The following is a 24,138-nucleotide window of genomic DNA, read 5'->3' as shown; positions in this document are numbered from 1 at the left end:
GGAATCTGGCCTGAGAGAGACACTGGAGCCGAAGGAGAGATGGGCTGGACCAGTCCCCCGGGAGAGAGCTGGAGAGGGGGCCCTCCGGCGTGTTAAAGCTGCAGGTGTGGCGTAACACTGAGATGTGCCTGCCACTGACGGGAAAGAGAGGGGAGGGAAAAGGAGGACAGAAGAGGAAATAGGTCAGCGTGTTGAGCACTCTGGGGGACCGCTTTCAAGAATGCCATGATGAGGCAGGTTCTGCCGCCTCACGCATAATTGCGTCTAACCAGTCACGTGACAAAACACATGAAGCCTCCTTTCAGTTTTTCTAAAAACAGATCTAGCAGAAGTATCTAAGTGGATACTAAGCTAGATGGGTTTGTATTATGAGCTACATCTTTATTTTCTTTGGGTTTTTATATCGCATTCTTTCATTGGGCGGGATGGACGGAATTCAGTGCCTACGACAGGCTCTCTCCTTGCAGTCTGTTTTTATAGGATGTTACAGAACTTTGCGATTTTAAAACAAGGATCTAAAAACAGTAAACAAGATCAGATCAGTGAATACTTTTGCCAGGTGGAAGGGGAAGGAGGAGGGAAGGACTTCACGGCTTCAGAACAGACTGTGGTGTTCCTCTCTCCCCCTTCTGTTTCCATAGCTTGCCTGACAGTTTGTATTAATTGGACGTAGCACTCTGTGCCCCTCGTAACCGAGCAGTGTTGGGCGTATCAGTGGGGAACATGCACTTCAAGTTTTATAAGGGATTACATAAAACAATGAAAAAATATTTTCTCCATCTGTTTAAAGACTAAAGCTTTCCCCTCCATTTCACCGTTTTTAAAGACTCAGTATTGGAGCGGGGAGTCGTTAATGACATACTGTAAAAGGGTTTTGTTCAGATTTGTAGAGGGGATGTATGCCATTGTTTTTTCTGAGGTATCTTGTGATATTAAACTGACCAACAGTGAATCAGCAGTTTCTGCTGGTTCCCCCTGGCTTTTTTTTTTTTTTTTAGTTTATTTAGGAAAAGCAGAAGAATTGCACCCCTAAGACTCCTGTTGTGCACCTGTTTTATGCAAAATGCTTGATAGGGACTGAATGCAATGCCACGTTTCGAGATTGTAGGCTCCTCAGTGGCTTGCTTATCTTCCCAGGCCCGAGTGCCGAGAAAAATGCCAGGTGTCATTGTAATACCTGTTGACCTTAAACAAATAGACTGCCAGTTATTTCTCCAGCAAAAAATGAGTTTACTTGGGATCAGCAAAGAATTGCAATGTGAGATGTGCAAGTCCCTGCCACCAGGGCAGAAGGAGAGGAAAAGTTGGGGTTTTTTTGTTGTTTTGTTTTTTGTTTTGTTTTTTTAATGGAGGTACTGAGTTTGAACCCAGAACCTCGTGCATCCTAAGGATGTGATCTACCACTGAGCTATACCCTCCCTGAGAGAAGAACTCTTCTAACTAGGGAAAAAGGAACCTGGAGAGCTGTAGTAAACAAAAGGTCCATCAGAGGAATTGAGAGTTCGAAGAATAGTGGTTTTTGACTGGCTGAGCTGTGAGCGCTTGCCAGGCAAGAAGAGGAATCTTTCTTCTTCCTGTTGGGCTCTGCCATTGTCTCATGTAGGGCGTGAGAGCCTTCTGGCCTCCCAACTCAATTTTAATTGAGTTTCTCTTTATTAACTGTTACGTACCTTACACGTGTTAACTCGTTCAATCCTCAATCCTTACAACAACCCTGTGCCATTTTTATTCATTTTTACAAGCGTTACACAAGTATTAATTTGTTTCATCCTTACAACAAGCCTGTTCCATTTTTCTCCCCATTTGCAGACAGGATAACTGAGGCATAACGGAAAAAATTGACTTGCCTAAAGTCTAACAGCCACTAAGTGGCAGAGACAGGATCCAAACCCAGATAGCCTGAGACGACAGCCTCTCTACTGTAGTCGTTATACTGTGCCACCCTTCTGCTTGGGACACAACTGCTGAATTTATGAGCAAACTTCCTAAGAGAGTCACACAGATGAGACAACCCAGAGTGATGGGCTCGTGGTCGTTACTAGAATTACAACATGGATGTTTAAACACATTTGATTATAATTGACATCAGGCTTAAAGTTAGCATCTGTCACATGTGTGAGTGCCCTGCTCCAATTCCCCTCCAGAATTCCTCTTGCCAACATTTCCCCGGACCAGAGGGAGCCTGGTTTTGTTTTTGCACCCAGCTCTCCATTTCAAAGACTCAGACGGCGGTGGGTGGGCGGGGGGAGGCTGAATGGCATTAGACAGCCGGTGGGGGTAGGAGTCACGAGTGACAATGACCGAGTGGCATGAAAGGCTGCACGGCGCTTACGCTCCCTGGAAACGCGCCGTCACACTCAGGAAGTATGATTTAATCCTCGTGAAGATAATTCCATTTTACACCCTAGAATGGACTGTCCATTGAACAGAATTTTATTTTCAGTCTTTCCCTGGGCAGCCCTACCAGTAAGCAGCTCGGTGTACACTATTTGCCCTGTTAGCTGAACTGTACAGAAAGACAGAGGTTGATCCTCCCTCCATCCCACCTCTTTTTCCCTTGAAAGGCCCTTGAAAGAGGACCTGAGAACCCACTGCCCCCACAGAAGACGCCTGGACCGCGGCCCAGCAGCGCCCTCGGCGGGGTCTGTGGGAGGAGGGAGGCCTGCACTTCAGTCAATAGGGCCGCTGTTGATCCTGAAAGAACATCAGCCACGCAGATGACACGGGGATTCTGTTCCTCCTTCAGCTCTAAGACCCCTCTTTTGGTCTTTGTCGTGAGGCAGTCTTAGGCAGAGAGACTAAAAAAATAACAGCAAATACGCCTAAGAGACTTGCTGAGTTCTTAGTGCTGTGCAGACTTTACCTCACTTCGTCCTCACTTTAATGCTCTATAGAAAGCACTGCTTGAATCCCCATTTTGCAGATGAGGAAACTGAGGCACAGAGAGGTGAAGTAACTACCCTGAGATCACGCAGGTAGGACGTGGTGGTACCAGGATTCACTCCCAGGTGTTCTGGCTCCAGGGTCCTTTTCACTACTGCCCTTTACCTGGACTTTCAATGCCTCAAACATACCCCATCTTGTTTACAGTTAGACAGAAACTTGTCTCAAGAAACAGGGGGCTCCATATTTGAATTAGAAAACCTGGAGCTTTGGTATCCCGTCCATAATGGCTAAGAATCTCGTCTTAACAAAATTTGGCTTTTGGTCAGGAAAGATGTTTCCCAGATTCCCTGCTGGATTAAAACCTGTTGCCCTGCCCTTAAGATGCCTCTGGCGGAGGACTCACTCTGATGCTGCCGACAGACTGGCCCTACCACTGAGGCCCTGCTTGTCCAGCCCTCCTCTCCCCAAAAACCCAGATTGTGATGCCAAGAAGCATGAGGCAAACCCTTCCCTAGGTCTGCAGAGATGCTCCTTCAGCACAGTTGGGATGGGGCCCCTTGCCAGCTAAGAGGCCTTTTAGTGGCAGAAGATATGCTGCCTTGCCCGTCCCTGTTACTGTCCCTTTCTGTCCTCCAACCCCTCAGGGCCAGCTCTGTAACCTGTACTTTACCCTCAGAATGTTGTCAGCTAGTCATTTTTAAAGCATTCACAGATATTTAAGGAGCTAACTTCCAGTCCTTAAGAGAGGACCCCTCCCAGGGATGTGTGCTCTCTGAGAGATGATGCCTGAGTCTAGCCCGTGGGGCCGAGGAGGGGCGTCCTGTGGAGAGCCTCAGTTTCTGGCAGTTCTCACTGCTGTTGGGGACCTCAGGCTCACCGGAAAGCTCTTCCGGCTGAGTTCATTGGGGCTGCTTGTCCCCAAAGTGATTTGGAGCAGGACGAGTGAGAGACTGGCCTTTGGTGGCTCCCCAGCCCCCACGTTTCCAGTCCCCCACTGCTTTCTCCTTAGCGCACCCAGACCCATTTAGCAGGAATGAATGTGTCTGAGGTGCCACTTCTGAAGCTTACCAGCCCCTTTCCTGTGAGCAGAGCGCAGAGGTTTCCAAGCTCAAATTTGTACCAGCATCGCCTGGGAGCTTGTTTAAAATGCATATTCCTGGGCCCTGGACCCAGAGATTCTGATTTGGAAAGAATCTGCATCTTTGACAAGTACCGCTGAGTGAATGTGAAATACTTACATGGAGTCCCTTCTCTAACTGCTGGTTTAAGGGGTCCTCTCTGAACAGAAGTGGGACCAACCCACTGCTTCTCTCAGTTCCTACCAATGCCTCTGTGTGTCAGTCTATAAGAAGAGAGAGTGGTTTGTACAGCCAAACACACCCAGCAAAACGCAGCTAAACCCAATGTCAGTAAACACAGCCTGATTCTGACAAGGGTGTCATTCGGCTTCTGCAAGTTACTGATGGAGTCAGGTGCACAGTGCTGGGCTTCTGATAAATGTGTAGGGGACAATTAACAGAAAACCCCTTCTGAATGCCCGAATGCATGGAGTAAAGCACGTGTTCTTTGAAGAAACCTGACTGCGGATTTAAGGTGTGGAATCTAAGCTCGGTTCTGGAGTACGGTGTTCTTTAACCACAGCCAGGCACAGCTCCTTAATGCGTCTCAGTCTGTTGAATTCTGTCTTCTTGCCTCTGTTTCAGCATCTGTCTTTGAGTATATGTGATGTCTCTCTGTCTCTCTCTTATGCACATACACTCAGAAACTCATATAAGTGTTTTTATGTAGCCTTTTGACTTTGAATTAAGGAATTAGATAATCCTCTATTTTAAAAAATCATAAGCCTTTTAACTAGATAATCCTCTATTTAAAAAAGTTATAAGCCTTTTTAAAATAATCTGTGTAAATTATCTAAGGAAAACCACTGACTAGCTTTTGGTTCAGCAAGATAGAAAATTTATATGTAGGTACATGTAAAAAAAATTAGGGCGGGATCATGAAGAAATACCACTTACCCACTTAGGAGAGGCCTTGACAGAAGCCAGGCTTATGTAATTGCTTTGAATTCAGGCCAAGTCTTCCTGTTCAGAAAGGGCACTCCCTTTTTTTTGAAAGTGTTAACCATTTCCCCCTCTTTGTATCTGCTGGAAAGCTTTCATAATCTATCTTAGTCCAATGGTGTATATAGGCTGCCACTGATTTCTCTAAGAAAGTTATAAAGTATTAATAACAGTTGCCAGAATTTGGCCTTCAGGCAAACTCCCTGTGTCGCTTCTGCCCAGGGGCCTGCCTGGCCTTCGCCCCCCCCCCCCCCCCCCGTCACATAGTCCTGGACCTGGCTGGCAGGTGCAGGACCGGGACGGGGCCAGAAGAGCCTCAGGCTGGTTTTCTAAAGCTAGTTGAAGTCTAAGCTGTGTGAGCTTTCATAGGTCACCGTATTTCTCTGGGCCTCAGTCTCCTTGTCCAAAAAATGAGGGCACCGACACCCGCCTCGGGAGGCCGCTGGAAGGTTTAAGTGAGGTGATGGTGCAGAAGGCCGCCCTCAGGCTCGGTGCCCGTGAACGTCAGGTCTTCCCAGTCCTTCGGAAGGGCACGGATTGGCTCCTGAGACCGCGTCTCACACTAACAAACGGTGCATCCGGGAGAGCCACTGGCTACACAACGTGCGGAGAACAAAAGGGAAAAGTCCTGGGTTACCAGGATTCAGAGACCTCCGCGAAAACATTTCAGGGGGTTGAAAATACAATGAAAACATACAAAAAAAGACTGAGAAGGCAGGAAGTCGTCACCTTGACCATTTGGCCCAGAGAACAGGAAAACCAAAAGATTCGGTTTCCTCAACTGAAGGGAGAATCAGCCAGGAAGGTCAGGAAAACAGTGTGTGCTTAGCCTGACAGTGATCCTTAGCGATGATGCGAAGTAGGCACAGCTTAGCAATTCAGATTTTTAAAAAATGTTTAAGTTGTTAATTTTATCTGTGTATTTATTTTTTATGATGGACCGGCAGGGCAAGGAAATAAAATGCCAGCCCGGTGTGGGCACTGGCGACCTCTGAGCTCCTTTGCCTCGTCTGCTCTTATGGCCGGAGGAGCCGCAGGTGGAGTGCCCAGACTGCGTGGAGCCCTGGGGCTGCAGCCTCCTGGTAGCACGCGCTGAAACTACAGGCGGACATCCCTTTTGTGGAGGGGAGGACAGAAGAGAGCCTGCTGTCTGTGTGTCTCTCACTGTTTAGCTTCCGCCCCTGTAGCTCAGCCCAAACCCAGCAAATCAGGGTGGTCACAGAAGGCTGGGAAGTGCGTTTCCCACACCAGGGCAGACTTGCCGACTCTTGTTTGGAAATGAACAAGATCGGGCTTATTCATCAGGTCATCGGCTCATTTACCATGTCAGGGCCACCGACTTCCGGGGCCATTTGGCCCCAGGCTGACAGGTGCACTCCTGCAGCTCCACAGAGCCAGAGCCGGGTCGCTCAGGAAGCCTTCAGTCATCTGCCATCTGGGGGAAAAGAGAAGGCACCCTTCCTGTTATCAGGCTCCTTCTGGCACTTTTTTTTTTTTAACATAAGCATCATTTGGAATGGATCAGGCAGAGCAAAAAGTAGGACTAGAAGATGAAGAGATCAAAATGGGTGCTTGGGTTACTTTGTAAGGGACCCTCTGAAGGCAAGAACAGTTCGTGCCAGCTCAGCACCATGCCTGTGACAGAGTGAGGGGCCAGCCTGGGGCCACACAGTGCCCTTCAGAGTCTGAAAAATGCCACAAGCGTTCTACTTTAACTTTGGGAGGATTATAATAATGGCTACCGTTTACTGAATTTTTCCCATGGGCCAAGCAAGCCCTGTGTTAAATGCTTTACATGTATTCTTTTAGCTCCAAAGCAGCGCTGTGAAGAAGATACTGTTTTCCCTGTGTTTGTGTTTGTTTCTGGTTGGATTAGCATTCCCCACCCGACATTCTCTTCCTTACCATTACGCCCAGAGAAGACAGTACATTAGATCTTACAACCCTCCTTCCCCAGAGGACCATTGGAACCAGTCTTATCTTGCCCTTTATATGTATCTTTGTTTACCTTGTTCACCACGAGAAGTTCAAGCCCCTGACACAGAGATTCCCCCAGACCTAACCGCTTTGTTAAGTTATCATCTGTCTCCAGCTCCCACGCCTCCCCAACCTGCCAGACCCCTTCACTGGCCCTGATTTGTGGTCCGTCCACAAAATCTGCATCATCTTCTCTCCTGCCTCTTGTCCCAGTTACCGTCCGATCTACCCAGAATATCATACCACTTCATCAGTTATTGGCTCACAAGTCACTTTCCTCCCAGGTCTTCTCTGACCTCCACATCTCCGTGCTCTCTTCTCCTGTGTGTCTTCTCTCTTCATCCGTGTGTCTGTTATCTTCTGTCTGCCCGCTGGAATATCAGCTTTGTGAAGGCAGGGATTTTTGTTCACTAATGTATCCCTATTACCCAGAACAGTACCAGGCATATCATTTTTGCTCTGTATTTCTTGACCAAATGAACCCATGAATGAGGTAACTGAGACACAGACTGGATAAGCAGCTTGTCCCTGCTCACACTGCTGTTAAGCAGACAACCCAGATCTATGGGATTGCAAAGCCCTGGCCCACAGCACCATGTTGTTCAGCCTCTTGATGGATTATGTGAATCCAACATGAGCAGGAATATTCTGGTGGGAATGGGAGTAAACAGTGTTGATGTGTCAGTATAAGGAACCCATCAGTTGGGCAGGATCTTGCAGGACCGAAGTTTACTGTTCTTTGTTTGATTACATCATATGATTATGTGTTGTATAAGAAAAATATATGTTTTGTCATTCAGGTCACCAGAATATATTTTTCATATGTATTTGGTTTTCGTCCATAAATCCTGACTCACAGCTCCTAAAACCCTTGGAGTTTCCTAAGAGCTGAGAGCGATAAGGGTGTCTTTTGTTTAATTGGATGAGGTGACTTTTGGAAAGCACCTAAGGATAGGGGCTGGTTGCCAGTGGAGCCAACCATGTGATTAGAGGGTTGGAACTTCAGTCCCACCCCCACCCATCCCCAACCTCTACCTCTGGGGTGGGGAGAGGGCCTGGGGTTGAATCAGTCACCAATGGCCAGTAATTTAATCAATCGTGACTATGTAACAAAGCCACCATAAAAACCCAAGAGGACAGCGTTGGGAAAGTTTCCAGGTTGGTGAGCACGTGGAGACTTAGGGAGAATGGCACACTCTGAGAGGGCGTGGAAACTCCACACCCTTGCCCATACCCTGCCCTGGTCTATTTCTTTCTCTGCCTGTTGATTCGTATCTTTAATATCCTTTCTAATAAATCCATTAAACTAGCTCAGGGTTTTCCTGAGTTCTATGAGCCATTCTAGCAAATTAATCAACTGACTTATAGCCTGTCAGTCAGAAGTGCAGGTAACAACTGGGCTTGTGACAAGTGTGTAGAGTGGAGGGCGGTCTTTGGGACTAAGCCATTAACCTGTGGAATCCGGGTAGATAGTGTCAGAATTGAGTTAGTAGAATGGTCCCTGGTGTCTGGAGCATTATGTGTTATGGGGAAGTCCACACACACATACACACATACACACATACACACACATGTTGGAATTGGGTCCAGGAGCCTGATTTACTTTGGGAACAGTTTTTTTGAGTTGTTACCAAGCAAAGTACAAGTAACTGATATTTGAAGAGCCAGCAATAAATTCAGTGTCTTTACAACGTAAGCCACTAGCCTACATAAAAACAATTTATAACTTACTTACCTTTTTGCGATGGTTTAAAAGAAGATGAGGGCTATGCCTGGGTAAAGAGGAGTAGGGAAGTGGCCAGGTGGACTGGGACGTGTTCAAGCAGTGAAGCAGCTGGTGCCTGTGTAGAAACACGGAGTGGAAGTGGTGATGTGATTGGAAAAGCAGGCCTCAAAATGCTGCACACAAAATGATGACAACTCAAAATTCTGTGCGCCAGCAACAGAACGGTAAGAGACCCCGAAGTTCATGAATAGTTGGTGATTTTGGTGTTTAGGATTTATTTGGTTATTTCCCCTGGGTCTGGATGGTTAGATGTTCCTGTTTAAATGTGACTACTCAGATGATTAAATGTCCATAAAAAGGAACTGCGGTGCAGCACGACGTGCGCCAGGCGATGCCGTCATCCCGGCCGCGGCGCGGCCATTCCCCCCCGCTGTCCGCCTCCACCGAGCGCGACATTCGCTCGGGCTGTACCCCGCCCCGCCCTCTGACAGTCGCCTCTCCGTGCTACAGACCACCTGCCTTTGCCTCCCTGCTCGCCTGACTACTCTCAGATGCTTCTGCGTCCAGTTTTGTGAGACTTCAGCCCGTTGCTCTTGCGCCCCTCTTCCCTGGCACGAGGGCCCGGGCGCCGCCTTCCCCACGCTGGGGCGCTCCCCGCTCTCTGCCGCGTGGTCCGCGTCCCCGTTCCACTCTGTCTCCTCCTGCGCTCGCCCTGCAGCCCCCTGAGCCCTGCCTGAGGAAATCCTGTGACTGCCCTGGCACGATCCGTTCCTTCTGACTCTGCAGTTGCTGCTCCCGAAGTCTTTGTTCTTGCCGTACCCATCAGGTTCTTGGTAATGAACCATAAAAATCCACTCCGGCTGATGAGACAGAAAAAGAATTCAGGCAGAGGCTGCTGAGAGTCCTCAGAGTTACTGGGTGAGTTAACGAAGTAGGATTAGAGAGCTCAAGGGGACGGGGTGGGAGCCGAGCAGCTAGAACCATGGCCGGAATTTCATGGCCTCAGAGCTGGTTTGGAGGGTAGGGGCCACTGCTGCCACCCCTGCCGGACAGTGAGCCCTGCGGCTGGCACCACTGGTACCGGACGCCAGACTGCCAATGGCACCTCTGCCATCAGAACAGCCTCTCCTCCGGCCTTGCATCTCTTCACCGCTAGCTGCTGGACAGGCCTGGGCAGAAACATCTGGCCAAGTCACAGGCCCAGCCATGCGCTGTAGAGGGGACCCAGAAAGGAGTACCTCACTTGTGCCGTGACAGATGGGCTCTGCCTGCTGCCGCAGCTCACACGGTGGGAAAGCACTCCGTTTCCAGACAGGAACAAAACAAAGCAAAACAAAACAAAACGAAAGGCCTCATGGCCCATCCTGGATTCAGGACAGTTGTTTTATTAAACTTTCTACAACTTCCTTATGTCCTTGAAGCTGTTTCTTCTAACCTCTCAGCAAGAATTCTGGAGCACAGTTCAACACAAAACTGAAACTTTAGGGGTCACAGATTTATGTAAAAAATATTCACAACAGCATGACTTAGGATAGCAAAAAAAAAGTCAGCCTAAATTTCCAACAACAAGGAACAGTTAGATGAATCATGAGATACCTACAGGATTACATATATGCAGTCATTAAAATCATGAATTTTTTAAACCTTTTACAACACACAAAAATATAACTGAAAAAAGCTTTACAGTATTTATATGTGAGCTCAGAATTATGCGTCTGCATATATGAATGTATTTATAGTAAAATATAAACGTGTATCTGAAGGCATACACTGGGAGAGAATACGCCAAAATGTAGCAGGTTGATGACCTTAGAAGGATTACTTTCTTCTTTAAGCTTTGCTGTACTTTCCACATTGAGCTGGAAAGTTACAAATATTTAAAAGAAAATCTGTTGAGGGCGCCACCATTTTTACCCTCTGTCATGTCCTCCGAACGTACAGTGTTACCCAAACCAATCTCAAACTAAATACTCTTGAATTCTTACTCTTTTCTCCTGGTGTTGGAAGAACTCACTTTTTTCTATGTAATCAGTCCCTCCTTCACCACCAGTTCATCGTCACACATCTTTATGTCACATACAGAGCCTTCGCTCCATTCTATAAATCTTCCCTTCCTGTATTTTAGCCCAGTGAGTGACTGAAGTAGCCACCTCTGGGTTTCCATTACTTTTCTCTTAGCCAGATCTGAAAGTTTTGTCTCTGTCTCTATCTTTGTAGCTTTGTTGGGTGCAAGAAATAATGTTGATTATTTCATCATTTTTAACACTCTTTTGGGCATAGGCTAAGCCAAGTGACCTTGTGATTTTCTTATTTTCTGAAGTATGAAGGCGCGTTCTAAAGCACCTTACCTGGGAGGCTTCCTAGTCAGCCTACGACTGAGCTCTTCTTCCCGTATCTCCTAACTCGTCCTGTACTCGGTGTTCACTCCCTTCCTCATCTCCCCGTTTACCTGTCTACATAGTGGAACCAGCAGCCTGTACACAGAAGTGTAGGCGTGGACAGAACTGGTGACTTCCACAGAGACTACCTGCCTGAGCCAGCTCAGCGTTGACAGGGGGCTCGAGTTCTGCAGCTTCATCCTCGGCCCTGGACGCCCAGTGAAACCTTGCTTGCTGCTGTGTTCCTGCACTTCGTTAGCTTTCTCCAGCCTCCACCTCCACCAGCAAAAGGCTGTCCAAACGTCTGGTTTTCAAGCTAGTGCCTCCGAGGTGGACTCTACTTCTCTGTCCACTCTTTTCAGGTCGCAGCCCTAATCCGACTCTCCATCTGGCTTTCTGTCTCACCTGCATATGCTCTCTCTTGGATCGCCGTCAACTTCATGGTCTTGGACCCTTCAAACCAACCCAGGACCCTGGCAGGTCTTAGCCCATATTCTGCGTATGGGGTTCCTACAAGGCTCGGAGTTAAGTTCAGACTACCCAAGGTAGATATGTTCTTTTATGCAGGCTGATGTCCTGTCTCAGCTGACAGGACTTGACCTATGGTGACCCAAATCTACAGAACAACAGTCCTCCTGGAACTATTCTTGATCCGTGATCTGGCTCATCTACCCTCATGACTTCATATTTCTACTAGCCCTGATCTCTTTCTGTTTTCTAGGCCCATAACTTACATTATCTTTAGTGCATCTCTTGGCTTTCCTGCTCTCAGAGAAAGTTATTTATTGATTTGTTAATTCATCCAACAGGCACATATGAACACCTACTGGTTGGCGCTGCAGACAGTCAGAGACGAGTCAGGAAGTTAGACAAAATAAAGGGCTATGTCAGTTAGGATGCTTTTTATTGCTAGTGACAGATGTCCTGATTCAAACTGGCTTAAACAAAAATGGAATGTATTCCCTCACATATCTGGCAAGTCTAGGGGCAGATCTGGTTTCCTTCAGGCACAGCTGGATTCGTGGATCTTAAATGCTACCTTTGGGACCTGGCCTGTCTTCATCGCTCAGCTCTGCTCTGCTCGGCGATGGCTTCATTCCCAGGCTGTCTACATGGTGGCAGGATAGATGTTGACAGTGCCAGGCCCACATTTCCCCTGGTTCCAGGACAGCAGAAGAGGCACCGCTCCCTCAGCAGCCCCACAAAAGTCCCTCCAGATCCTGTGGGTTCTCCCTGGGTGCTGTGCTCTGCCCTGAACGGATGAGTTTCGCCAGGGAAATTCAATGCTCTGACTGGTCAGACTGGAGTCATAGGTCCTCTCCTTACATTTGAGTGTGGAGTCAACTCTGTTCAAGCACTTAAGTTGCGAGCTAGGGATACAGTGGTTCCCCTGAGGACAAGGCGATGGACGTCGCATGGTTAAAAAAAAAAAAATTTCAGCTGCCAGTTACAGCCATTATGTTTATGAAAAATGTATATGGTAAGTTACTGACAAGGTCAAGTCTGGCAAAGGGAGTGTTTTATTTCACTTGGTAGGTAATAAGCAAAGGACTTCCTCCTCTCAGCATCACTCCCTCCTTTCCTTCCTTCTTTTCCGCAGGACTGAGTGCCTGCTTTGTTCCAGGTGCAGAGAGTAGACCGTCCTAGAAGGGGACCCTGCTCGTAAGGAGCTTACAGAGTGTGAGGAAGAGAGATAGTAGCGATGCACCCACGTTTACTGAGGACTTGTATTTTAAGAAACATAAATATAAAGAATATTTCTGTGTTTTTTAAAAAATTAAAAAGACAACTGCAACCCCGGCTGTCTCAAAACACTTCTGTTTTGTTCAGCGCTTGGAATAAGTCCCTCTGGTATGCTTTGTTAAACAATGGAAACGCCATAGCCACAGTTTTTTAATTTTTTTGCGTAGGCTGCTGTAAAACTCAGACTTAAAACCTGTGCTTAATTAAAGGAAACTTCTCTTGGCCTAAGTTTTCCTTAAGATTCCTTTGCGCTTTTTTTCCCCCTTTTTTTTAATATTTGGTTTAGGTTTTTGTGGTTTTATCATACCTGGTACTTTTGTAGTGAGGTATTGGAAATAGAGATGCAACAGAGATAAACAGAATACCTTTCACTTCTACTTTTACTGCAACCGTCTCTGCTTCTGATCTGTGGCAGGTTGTTAATGCATCTCCCACCAGTGCCCAGTCGTTTCCCCTCCTGCCTCCAGACATCATCAGTGCGTTCACAGCTTGCCTGTAGCGGGCCGACCAGATACTGAAAGGAACACGTGTTCCTTTTTTTAAGAAAGGCAACAAACATGAGAATGTGTTTGTGGCATTCAACATCCAACATGCAACCTTCATATTATTTTTTAGCTGTAGATTTATTCGGCTCTGTACTATGGAAAAGAGATTGAGAGAGGCAACACAGATAATCCAAGGATTAGAGAATACGTGAACACAGAGGTTCTCAGCTGGAGGTCTGGCAATGCCTGAAGACATTCTTGACCATCTTGGCTCCTGGAACCGTGTGGGTAAAGGTCAGAGATGCCACCAGACATCCTACTATGCACAGAACTGCCCCCCCCCCGGGGAATTATCCCGTCCAAAATGTCAGTAGTGCCGCTGTTGAAAAACCTTGCCTCGATTGGATTTTTAGAATTCTAAACCCTGAAAGGATTCAGAGTAAGCTTGTAATTTAGGCTTAAGACAAAACTGGAAACCAATGAGACTCAGACAGTTGTAGCCTCCTGGCGCTGACAGGAAGTCATCTCGTCTAGTCTTTGTTTCCCACGTACGGTAGCCAAGCCACATGGGAGAAGAGTAACCAGGGGCAGCAGAACGCTGCCTCCTGGACGTGTGAGCAGGCAACTACCCAACCTCTCTGTGCCTCCATTTCCTATTCTGCAAAGAGAGACACGAAGACTTGCCTCAGATGGCTGCTGTGAGGATCAAGTGCAGTGACACGTGAGGTGGCCAGTGCAGAGCCCGGCCACGGCGAGGGGTTAGTAAGTGGTAGAGGTGAGCGCCGAGGTGGTAGTCACTGTCACGTTGTTGTTCGCGGGCGCAGAGCTAGCTTGCAGCTTGGTTAGCCCTGTTCCCTGACTGCCTGTCCCATTTTCTTTCTCTTACGCTGCCTGGAGGGTCTGTGAAGCAAGGCCATAGGGGCCACTCGGTGCGGATTAAAGGGCACTGGCCTGGAGAGCAGCTGTGTAGCTGGTAATTCAGGAGAAAGTCTGGACAGAAGTTCTTCACGTAAGACCAGCGAGAGGGTTAAATTGTAGGCAGAATCTAAGGAAGACTGAAAAGGAAACAGGCTAGTCTCTCTGATCCCAAAACTCTGTGAGTGGTGCTCCAGGAAGGGCGGAGCTTAGATCAGATGGCCTTTACCAAACCTTTATATCCCTCACCGTTCTTGCCGCCCCGACAGACGTATGTCTGGGAGGGTCCCTGAAATGCTGGGATGCTTAGAGCAGTATTTCGGGGACCCTTTCAGCTCTAAGATTTTCTGATGTCTGGTAAGTTTTGTGGGCCTGGTGCTGGAACGATCGTGTGACACTGTAGGTGATGCCCAGTGGGCACACACAGACAACACAAATCTCTTATTTTGTGATTTGTGGAGTAAAAAACGCTTTATTTTGTTTTACTAATTCAGTCAACATGAGCATGTAATTAAGATGTTGTGCAAAATGCTTTTTCCTTCTGACAATGATAAATTATCTTACCAACAATTCTGTGAAATAGGTTTCCTCTCATTTTCTTAAAAGACATAAAAAGTATTTGTAGTTACTCTAATTTTTTTTTGTTTGATTCACCACCTAAATTGTTTTTAACCAGCAGCTTTCTACAAAAATAAGCAAAATTCAAAAGCATTAAAACTCTCTGGATTATAAGGATGGGGTAAATTCTCTTGAGGGCGAATCTCACTCATTAGCCTTCTCTCAAATATCCCGTGTGTTGAATTGAACTCCCAAGTGATTCTACGTCTGACAAAAATATTCTGTGTGTCGTTTAAAGACATTTTCTCCTACATCTTATGTCGGTCCTCCAGCTGTCATAAAGATTACTTTAAAAAATCAACTCAAACAAGTTGCTGCATGAGAAAACAGTGAATCACAGCTGATTTGATCTATTTTCTGTCTATTTGTGTGACATTCAAGATCCACAAAGCAGCTGGAGAAGAGGCACACGCACCCATCCCCTGGCTGCTGGCTGAGCACCAAGCACTGGGCTAGACTCCCGGAGCACAGGGCAGGCCCCCAGGCACAGAGAGGGGAAGTGACTTACCCCAGGTCGCACAGCTCGTAAGCAGGAGAGCCACAACACAGCCCCACAAGGCTCCTAAGTGCGTTAGTTTGCTACAGACTGGATCTTGACAAGGAATAATTGAAGACTTGGAATTTAAAAAAAAAAAATCCCCCCTAAGATTTGACTGTTTTTAATTTAAAATGCCTCATTTCGAGAAGTATTCTGTGGTTTTGTTTGACCTTCCACTTTTTTTTTCAAGGTGTTGTGTAACGGACCAGGAACATGTGTTCCTATCTGTGTATCTGCCCTCCTCCTTGGGATACTAGGAATAAAGAAAGTGATCATTGTCTACGTTGAAAGCATCTGCCGAGTGGAACATTTATCCCTGTCCGGAAGGATTCTGTTTCACCTCTCCGATTACTTCATTGTTCAGTGGCCGACTCTTAAGGCGAAATATCCCAAATCTGTGTACCTTGGGCGAATTGTTTGATGAATGACAACTTACTTCTTTAGAATTTTACAGGCAACAATATTTATTATAAATGGAGAACAAAAAACTGCATGTTTATTGTAAAAAGCTTTTGAAAATCCTGAGAATTATTGGTGGTCAAGAGTAAAAATATATATATATAAATAAACCAGTGAGGAAACTGAAGTTGCTCTTATAAAACAAACATTAATAAACCACTATGTGTGCCTCTGTGCTCCAAATTTCTTTTCTGTACAGAAGTATCTCTCACTACCTGCAAGTTATCTTCTGACTGATTTTAGTAATATTTTTCTTCTAGAACTAAATATAGAATTTGTATGATTAGCTCCATTTCCTGTTCTACAGCTTTTTTTAAATAAGTATTCTGCATTGTAGACAGAAAAATATTTTTTAGTTTTTGTTCAGACACAACAGGCTTTATTTCCTGTATGGAAACAGAGAAGTCCCTCGTGAATCCTTTCAGCGTAAAGGAAGCAGTTATATTAAACTGGCTCCATGACAGTTTGCACTCCACAGGCTTCCAAAACCGAGCACATAAACCAGTATCTTTTTTTGTTGTTGTTGTTCTTCGGTTTTGTTTTGTGAGTCGTTGGCCTCCACCCAGAATATCTTTTAAAATCTTTTGTTTGTTAAAATAAATTAAAAGGTGACCACTGTCATAGTAATAAAAACGTGACTCTGTTTATCAGGTCGTTTTTTTTAATGTTTCGGTAAATTCACGGTGTCCCGGCTGTAGTTGTCTCTGGCTGGCTGAGATGTTCAGGCCCAGATAAGTACAGATTTACGTAGCATTTACGTGCGTGCTTGTTGTTTGTCAGAGATTCTTCTAAGCGCTTTTCATATATTAACTCATTGAGCTCTGAAAACAACTCAGTGAGGCAGCTACTGCTGCTACCCCCATTTCACAGATGACTTCCCAGTCAAAGCCGGGATTCAGGCCCAAGCAGCCTGTCTTGAGAGCATGGGCACGTGGCCTGTGCGGTCACGTGGGGACCCGTCGTTAGGAGGGCCCACACCTGGTTGACTACTCAGCTATCTCCCTCTTGAATTTCTTAACGTATTTTGAACAAGGGGCCGACACTACATTTTTCATTGGTCCGTGCGAATTGTTCAGCGGGTCCTCCTTGAGAGTCTGCTCCCAAAGAGCCCCGGCAGGCTCAGCAGAAGCACAGCAGGTGCTGCGGGGCCGGCCCGGCCGCTCTGCGGTCCCCAGGGCTCCCAGTGCCCGCCCTGCTACTGGAACAGGGCCACGATGAGAAGACCTCTCGTGGTATTTAAGTCGTTTCATTTTTCCGCTTCAATCTTTCTTATGATACAAATCTAATAAAGAAATGGTAGGAAATTAAAGAAATTGACTTCTGGTGAAAAGAGACGTGGTCACCCAAGATGATGTAAAACTAAAATGCTCAGGCTACCCTAGCCTTTCTCCTTCTTTTAGAAAATCTTTCTTCTTCTAGAAAATCTCTGAATCAAGTAGGTACGTCTGACATCAGGTCACTTCCTTGGGTTTTTGGCTGGAGAAGCGCGTGGCAGAAGACTCTCAGGACAGGGAAAGCACTTTGCTGTCTGGATGTGGTGGCCGTGGGGCAGCCAAGCGCTAGTTCATCGCGCTTTGACTTTAATTCTCAAATCTCAGCCGCCGTAAAGGCCTAAAATATCAGACAGCATGTTTGTGTGGTTCAGCCAGGAGTGGAGATGAAGGACACCTCTACGTTTCTGTGGAGAAAGTGGTTTTCTAGGGGCAGCAGCGTGTGTATTTCTTGCATCTTTGAGTTTTTCTCTGCTCTGTCCCTACTCCTACGTGGCACGAGGTAGATGACTGGGGAGTGAAACTGGACTGCGTTCAGTGCAGTTAAGGCCTGTCTGTGCTCCAGGGCAGCCACCCCGGCGCCCCCACAGCTAAGCTCCTGGAGGGCCAGAGCTCACCACGCTTAGGCCACAGAGAATTGTAGAAAAGAGGCCATGATTTTTCCCAGAAACATATGCCCCAGATGTTTTGTAGAGCCTTGACTTAGCCAGTGGTCAGCCTGGAATGTCAGAGGAGGAATCTGTATGTGTCAGATCACTGAAAGCTCAGAAATATCTTCCTGGATTTAGGCTGCTGTATACATATTCAGAGTCAGGCTGAGACACACATCGTCACGTCCTGCTCAGTTTCAGATTATTTGGTAAACAAATGTGTGCTCTGCTCTTACTCTATGAGCTAATTTTGTATTTTTGTTGTTATTATTATGGCTAATTCAAGTCCTCAAGGTCGCAGGTCACACTAGCAACGGGGACTGGCCTGACAGTGGGAGCAGCTTCCTGCCATGCATTTCTGTGGCATTAAGAAAACTGGTGCTCCAGAGTCCATGCACACCGAAGGAGACCAGTAGCTAGCTCGCCCTTTCCAACTGCTCTCAAAACACTCTGGAACGTAACTTTTACTGGAAGAGACTGTTCATGAAAAATCAGTTGCATCAGTCTTTAAATGAGAGGCAGGGAAACCACACATCCTGCCCACACCTCCTTCCCTGGAAGATTTTATCTACAGTTCAGCAGTCCTAAAGGGCCTCAAAGCCTAACTGTTTCAGAAAGGACGTCCAAAAGCCATCACAGGAAGCTTCTGCTGGCACGAAGAGTGCTGTGGACCCATGTCAGCAAGAGGAATGATGGCCCAAGCTTCCTCTTATAAAAGCAACTTGAAACACACTGTTTACTTGGCTTTACCAAGGTAGGTTGCGGTGGAGAAATGTATCACCCTCTTACCGTGCAGCATCCTGTGCTGAATGCTCTGTGTCTTCTGAAAAGCCCCCTCTCACCACAAGGAGTTTGATAGCAACGTATTCTGCATCTTTTATGCACAGCAATGTCATCATGAGTGTCTTAAAGAGAACTGTCCTCCCTCCAGCTCGGTGTCTGGGGCCTTGTGGCGTTTCTTCCCCATGATTCTGGCTTTGGCAAGCCATGAGCAGACACCCGGACTTTGCCGTCTGCCCTGAGCGTTCTTCTGTAAGCCCCAGCACCCAGCACTCTGAAGTCAAGTTGTCTCCAGTTGTCTTCTCGCTGCCACTCACTTTAAACATGGATTTGACGTGGCTCAGCCTTTTCCCTCCAGAGCAGGTGCCGCAGTTGCCTGGTGCCAGGCCTGGTTATATCTCACACAGCAAACTTCGAAATAATTTTGATTTTTTTGCTCTCTTTCCTTAATCCACATATAATTGGTTGCCTTTTTATTTTACTACCCCCAGAATTTTCCCTTGTCTTTTCGTCCTCTTTTCTCCTTATCATCTGAATTCCCTATGGGTCTGCCTTTGAACTAGTTCATATCCACCCGTGCTTTTTAGTCCTATGGTCACAACTAAGCTAACTCGCCAACATAAATGCCTTGTTCTGTTGGTACGTTTTTTGAGGAACTGAGGCAGAGAGAGATTAACAAGATTTTAGACTTAGAAAGTAGCAGAGCTAGGATTTGAACCAAGGCACCCTAGCACCAGCCAGACTTCCTGGTGGTCCCTGGGCCACATTATGTTAGGTTTAAAATTAAAAAGTGCTGGAAAGGAAATTAACAGGTGCCGTGATGGGAATGCGGTGCTGGTTGCTGGAGGTGGAGGGGGGGGAGGTATCCGGAAAGGCCTCGCTAAGAAAGGGACATCCTAGCTGAGAGCTGAGGCGCAGCGCCTGAAATCCTCGTCCTCTTCCCACTTCCCCCGCAACTTACACGTCGCCTCTCCCGTAAAATCCCCCTGTTCTCCCGTAGCCTGCTTTCAGCAGCTTCTCCAGACACTTCTGTGTCCTCGCCACCCACCCGGCAGGTCAGCACTGACTACATACCATGCAGCGGCGACACCCGCGAAGGGAAGAGCATGCGGTTTTGCTGCTGAGCTCTGCACGTGTGCCTCACTTCAGGGGCTGCACCTCGTGCTGCTCTTGTATCCTTGCTCCACTCTTGGGCACACCTGCCACAGTTCTGGGTGGAATGTAGCCTTTAAGTAGGTACATAAGTTCCTGCACCTTCAGGCCTTGTCTAGGCCTGTTTAGTTGCATTTCATCTGGACCAGTGGTTCCCAAGCTTTTTGGTCTCAGGACCTCATTAAAAATTGTTGAAAGACCCCCTGCCATGAACTTTCGCTTATATTTCATCAATCTTTACTACATTAGAAATAAACTAGAAATTGTTTTTTTTTAATTCTTTTTTTTTATTGAAGTGTAGTCGATTTGCAATGTTAGTTTCAGGTACACAGCAAAGCAGTTCAGTTATACATATACATACATATATATTTTTTCAGATTCTTTTCCATTACAGCTCATTACAAGAAATTGAATATAGTTCCCTGTGCTATACAGTAGGTCCTTGTTGTTTTTGTATTTTATATATAGTAATGTGTTGTTCGAGAGTTTTTTGGGGGGGAGCGGTAATTAGGTTTGTTTGTTTGTTTATTTGATAGAGGTACTGGGAATTGAACCCAGGACCATGTGCATGCTAAGCACGTGCTCTACCACTGAGCTATACCCTCCCTCCTTATATATAATAGTGTGTATCTGTTAATCCCAAACTCCTAATATGTCCCTCCCCTCTTCCCCACTGGTAACCACAGTTTGTTTTCTACGTCCTCGAGTCTATTTCTAAACCAGAGCTTTTTTAAACATAAGAACACACAGGGACACATTCCAGTAGCCGTCGGAGAAATGACATCATCACACATCATGTAGCATCTAGAAAACTATAAACCCATGAGAAAATGAGAAGGAAAAAGGAAGATAATGTCTTAGTGTGTCTTAATACGACAATCGTTTTGACCTCATGGGCCCCTGGAAAGATCCTGAGGCCCCAGGCGCCCCTGGGCCACACTTTAAGAAGTGCTGCCCTTCATAGTGGCACACCAGTGACTTCACCTCCGCGAACAGCCTTCCGTCCGTCAGTGATCTGTACTAGTTTTCTGTTGCTGTGTAATGGGGTGCCGCAGACTTCGTGGCTTAAGATAGCGCCTATTATCTCCCCACGCTGTAGATTAGAAATCCATGCAGGGCTCCGCTGGTTCTCTGCTCAGGGTCTCACACGGCTATAATCAGTGTAACAGCCAGGACGGGTTCTGATCTGGAACTCTGGCTCTTCTTCCAAGCTCATTCTGGTTGTTGTTGGCCAAATGCAGGTCCTTGTGGTTGTAGAACTCATGGTGACCTGTTTCTTAAAGGCCAGCTGGGGAGTCTCCACTGCTGCTTGTCTCTTTTAAGGACTCACATGACTGGGTCAGGCACACCTAGGGTACCCTCCCTTTTAATTAACTCAGAGTCAACTGATTGAGGGCTGTAATCACATCCTCAGAAACCCCTTTTGCCATATTAATAAAACCAGGAGAGTGACAGCCGATGATACTCGTAAGGCCCACCTGTTCTTCAGGATGTGGGATTATGCAGGGTGTGGGCGTCGTGAGCTAGAACACTGGGGGTCATCCTAGGACCCTGCCAACTACAACCTGCCTGGTGTTTTTTGTTTTGTTTTGTTTTCAAAAAAAAAGGTTTTTAAATCTTTTACTTATACCTCCAAACTCTAGCATCAATATCCAAGTTCTCTTTTTTATACACATGGGAAATTCATGTCTTCCAAACCTCGTCCATTTTGTAGCAAGTTATTTTGTGCCTCCCTTTGTTTACTTGTCAGATAGGTGTAATACCGCTACCTACCTGTAGAGTTGCTGTGAGCACCAAACCAGATGGCACACGGCCTGCCTGCAGCCCGACACACCATGAGCCCTCGGCAACCTCCTGTCTCCAGACGTAGTGGCCTGAAGGAAGACGCTCCTTAAACTAAGCGCAGCAGGCGCGTCCCACCCTCTAGGATGGCCTTGATTAAACAAAGCAGAAAATAACAACTGTTGCCAAGAACGTGGAGAAATTGAAACCCTCGGGCATTGCTGATGGGGATGCAGAGTGCTGCAGCAGCTGTGGAAAACTCTCTGGCAGTTCCTCAAAGACTTGAAGTTACTATATGACCCAGCAATTCCACTCCTAGGTCTTTGCCCCGGAGAATGAGAACATGTGTTCACACAGAAACCTGTACACCAGCAATCATACCAGCATTGTTCGTAATAGTCAAAAGGTGGAGACAACCCAGATGTCCACCAATGGGTGAATTAACAAAAGCGGTGTATCCACACGATGGAATATTACTCGATCACAAAGAGGTCTGAAGTGCTGCTTCACAGATGAATGAACCTAGAAAGCATGCTAAAGGAAATAAGCCAAACAAAGAAATGCCGTATGTTGTATGATTCAGTTTATATGAAACGTCCAGAATAGGCAAATCCATAGAGAGAAAATAGATCCATTATTTCCAGGGGCTGTGGGAGGGGGCAATGGGGGTGACTTTGAATGGTTATGGGATTTCTTTTTGGTGCAATGAAAATGTTCTGGAATTAGATTGTGGTGATGGTTGTACAGCTCTGACTATACTAGAACCCCCTGAGCTGTACACGTTACATGACTGTACCGTACAGCATGTGGATTATTTCTCAGTGAAAAAAACTCTCATCAACAGTAAAGGAATCCATCCATGTATACGTGTGGGCGTGTATACAGATGAGAAAAGACAAAACGGAAAAACTAAGCAGAGCAGCCGGGAAGCTGCTGCAGGGAGGGTTTCTGTTTGTCGTGATTCTATCTCTGCCCACAGCAGGCCAGACGAAAGGTGCTGGAGACAGAGCAGAGCTATTGGGGAAGAGCTGAGTAAGGGCTGGGGGAAAAGGGCCCCGGGAAGGGGCCGGAGGGAGAAGGTGGCCTCCCTCCCCAGCTCCGCGCTAAAGGGCCTCACCCCAGATGACCGAGGTGAACTGTATTTTCCAGAGTTGGCCGGCCACATGCTCTTCTGCGGTGCGACCTGGCCGTTTCCCCACCCAGAAGTGGAGTCCTGCTTGCTCTCCCTTTGAACCTAAACCGGCTGACTTGCCTGGCCACCAGAATGCAGCGAATGACTTGGTCTCTTGAAACGCTCGCCCTCGGCTCACTCCCCCTGGGGACGCCCTCGCAGGAGGCAGCCACCACGCTGTGAGAAGCCACGTGGAGAGGCCAAGTGAAGGCGTTCGGGTCATGGTCGTGGCCCAGCACAGACTGAGTCATCTCAGTCCAGGTGCTGGTGAGGGCAGAAGCCTCCAGGTGACTCCAGCCCTGCCACTGGAATCACTCCCAGCCTTCCTAGTCCTCCCAGCCGAGCTGCAACACCCCAGGCGCAGAGAAAAGCCCTCCCTCCCGGTCCCTGGGGATTTCGGAACGGCGAGTCCCCTGGGCAGGATTAAGTGGGTGCCGTTTTCTGCCACTCAGTTTTCAGGGAGTTTTGTTTCAAAGCAATAGGTAATTAGAGCAATAACCTTTCAGAAGGAGCCAGTCCCTCCAAAGTTTGGTTACTTTGGCTTCATATTAGGAGGGGAAACGATTTCTCCTTCCCCCCTACCCCACAGACAAAAGGATAGGAAAAGGCTTTTTTTCCCTCCTTGCTCCTTGGCCTGCATGTAGCAGTGAAACAGAAACCAGTGGATTCTTTTAAATCCTTTAACCATATGCAGATGAATAAGCAAATGGTTGGACTTGATTCCTAATCTCTTTTCCTTTCCTGTATAACTGACAGGGTTTTTTTTCCACTCTAATAAACTTTAGCATTTAAACAGAAGTCATGTGTCGCCTGTATGACGATTAGCGGCAAGAATGTAGAAAAGGGGATGACTGCTGAGCACGAAGCCTTAATTAATAGCCAAGCCATTCAACTGAAAATAAGAACAATGTTTCTGGCAGGGAAATGTGAAATCTTTTTTTCTGTCTAACTTGAAATCCTTTTTTCCCCCCCTCAGTCTTTTTCAGATAATCATTTAAAATTCAATGATTATAAAGGGAACTTTAAAAAAATTTTCCTTGAGCTCCAGTGATTGAAGGACAGTAATTCAGTGTCATCGAGTGGGGCCACCGTCCCCATCCTTGCATATCCCCGCCTCCGCCCTGTGAATTGCCAAACCCCAGAATATGCAAACAGAGACTAGTGCAGAAGTTAAACAGAAGAAAAGGTGACAGCACAGGACGGGTGGGGTCTGGAGTGACAGTCTTCTCCTCTTGAAAAAAGGAAAAGAAGTTTCATTCTTCAAAGGAAAGGGAAAGAAAACAAGATTTTTATGGAAATACCATATACAGAGTTGGCATAAATTCAGCAAGGAATAAAAAGTACCCAAAATGTTTCCTTGTTCAGTTCCAGCCTGGCAGTCAAATTAAAAGAGGCTCCATTTTCAGGCTGATTTGTCCCGGATTCTCTGGATCTGTGACCGTGCAAAGCCTCTAGAAGGGCCCAAGCTTTAGTCTGTTGATTGTCCTCCAGCTGAACGAGCTAAGTCTTAAACAGCCAGATGGAAAGGGCTTAAAATGTTCATCAGA

General features: G+C 46.8%; 1 protein-coding gene across 1 annotated transcript in view; it reads left to right on the top strand.

Annotated features, from left to right (window-relative positions):
* Nucleotides 1-15,968, top strand: part of ALG14 (ALG14 UDP-N-acetylglucosaminyltransferase subunit) — a 78,973-nt gene extending 63,005 nt beyond the window's left edge. The window contains exon 4 of the mRNA XM_010975408.3: nt 15,517-15,968. Coding sequence (XP_010973710.1) covers nt 15,517-15,747 — 231 coding nt within the window. The 3' untranslated portion in view covers nt 15,748-15,968. The remainder of the gene's footprint in view (nt 1-15,516) is intronic.
* Nucleotides 15,969-24,138: the final 8,170 nt, after the last annotated feature.

Source organism: Camelus dromedarius, chromosome 9, assembly GCF_036321535.1.
Source record: "Camelus dromedarius isolate mCamDro1 chromosome 9, mCamDro1.pat, whole genome shotgun sequence".
Taxonomy (NCBI): domain Eukaryota; kingdom Metazoa; phylum Chordata; class Mammalia; order Artiodactyla; family Camelidae; genus Camelus; species Camelus dromedarius.
This window is presented reverse-complemented; position numbering and strand designations above follow the sequence as displayed.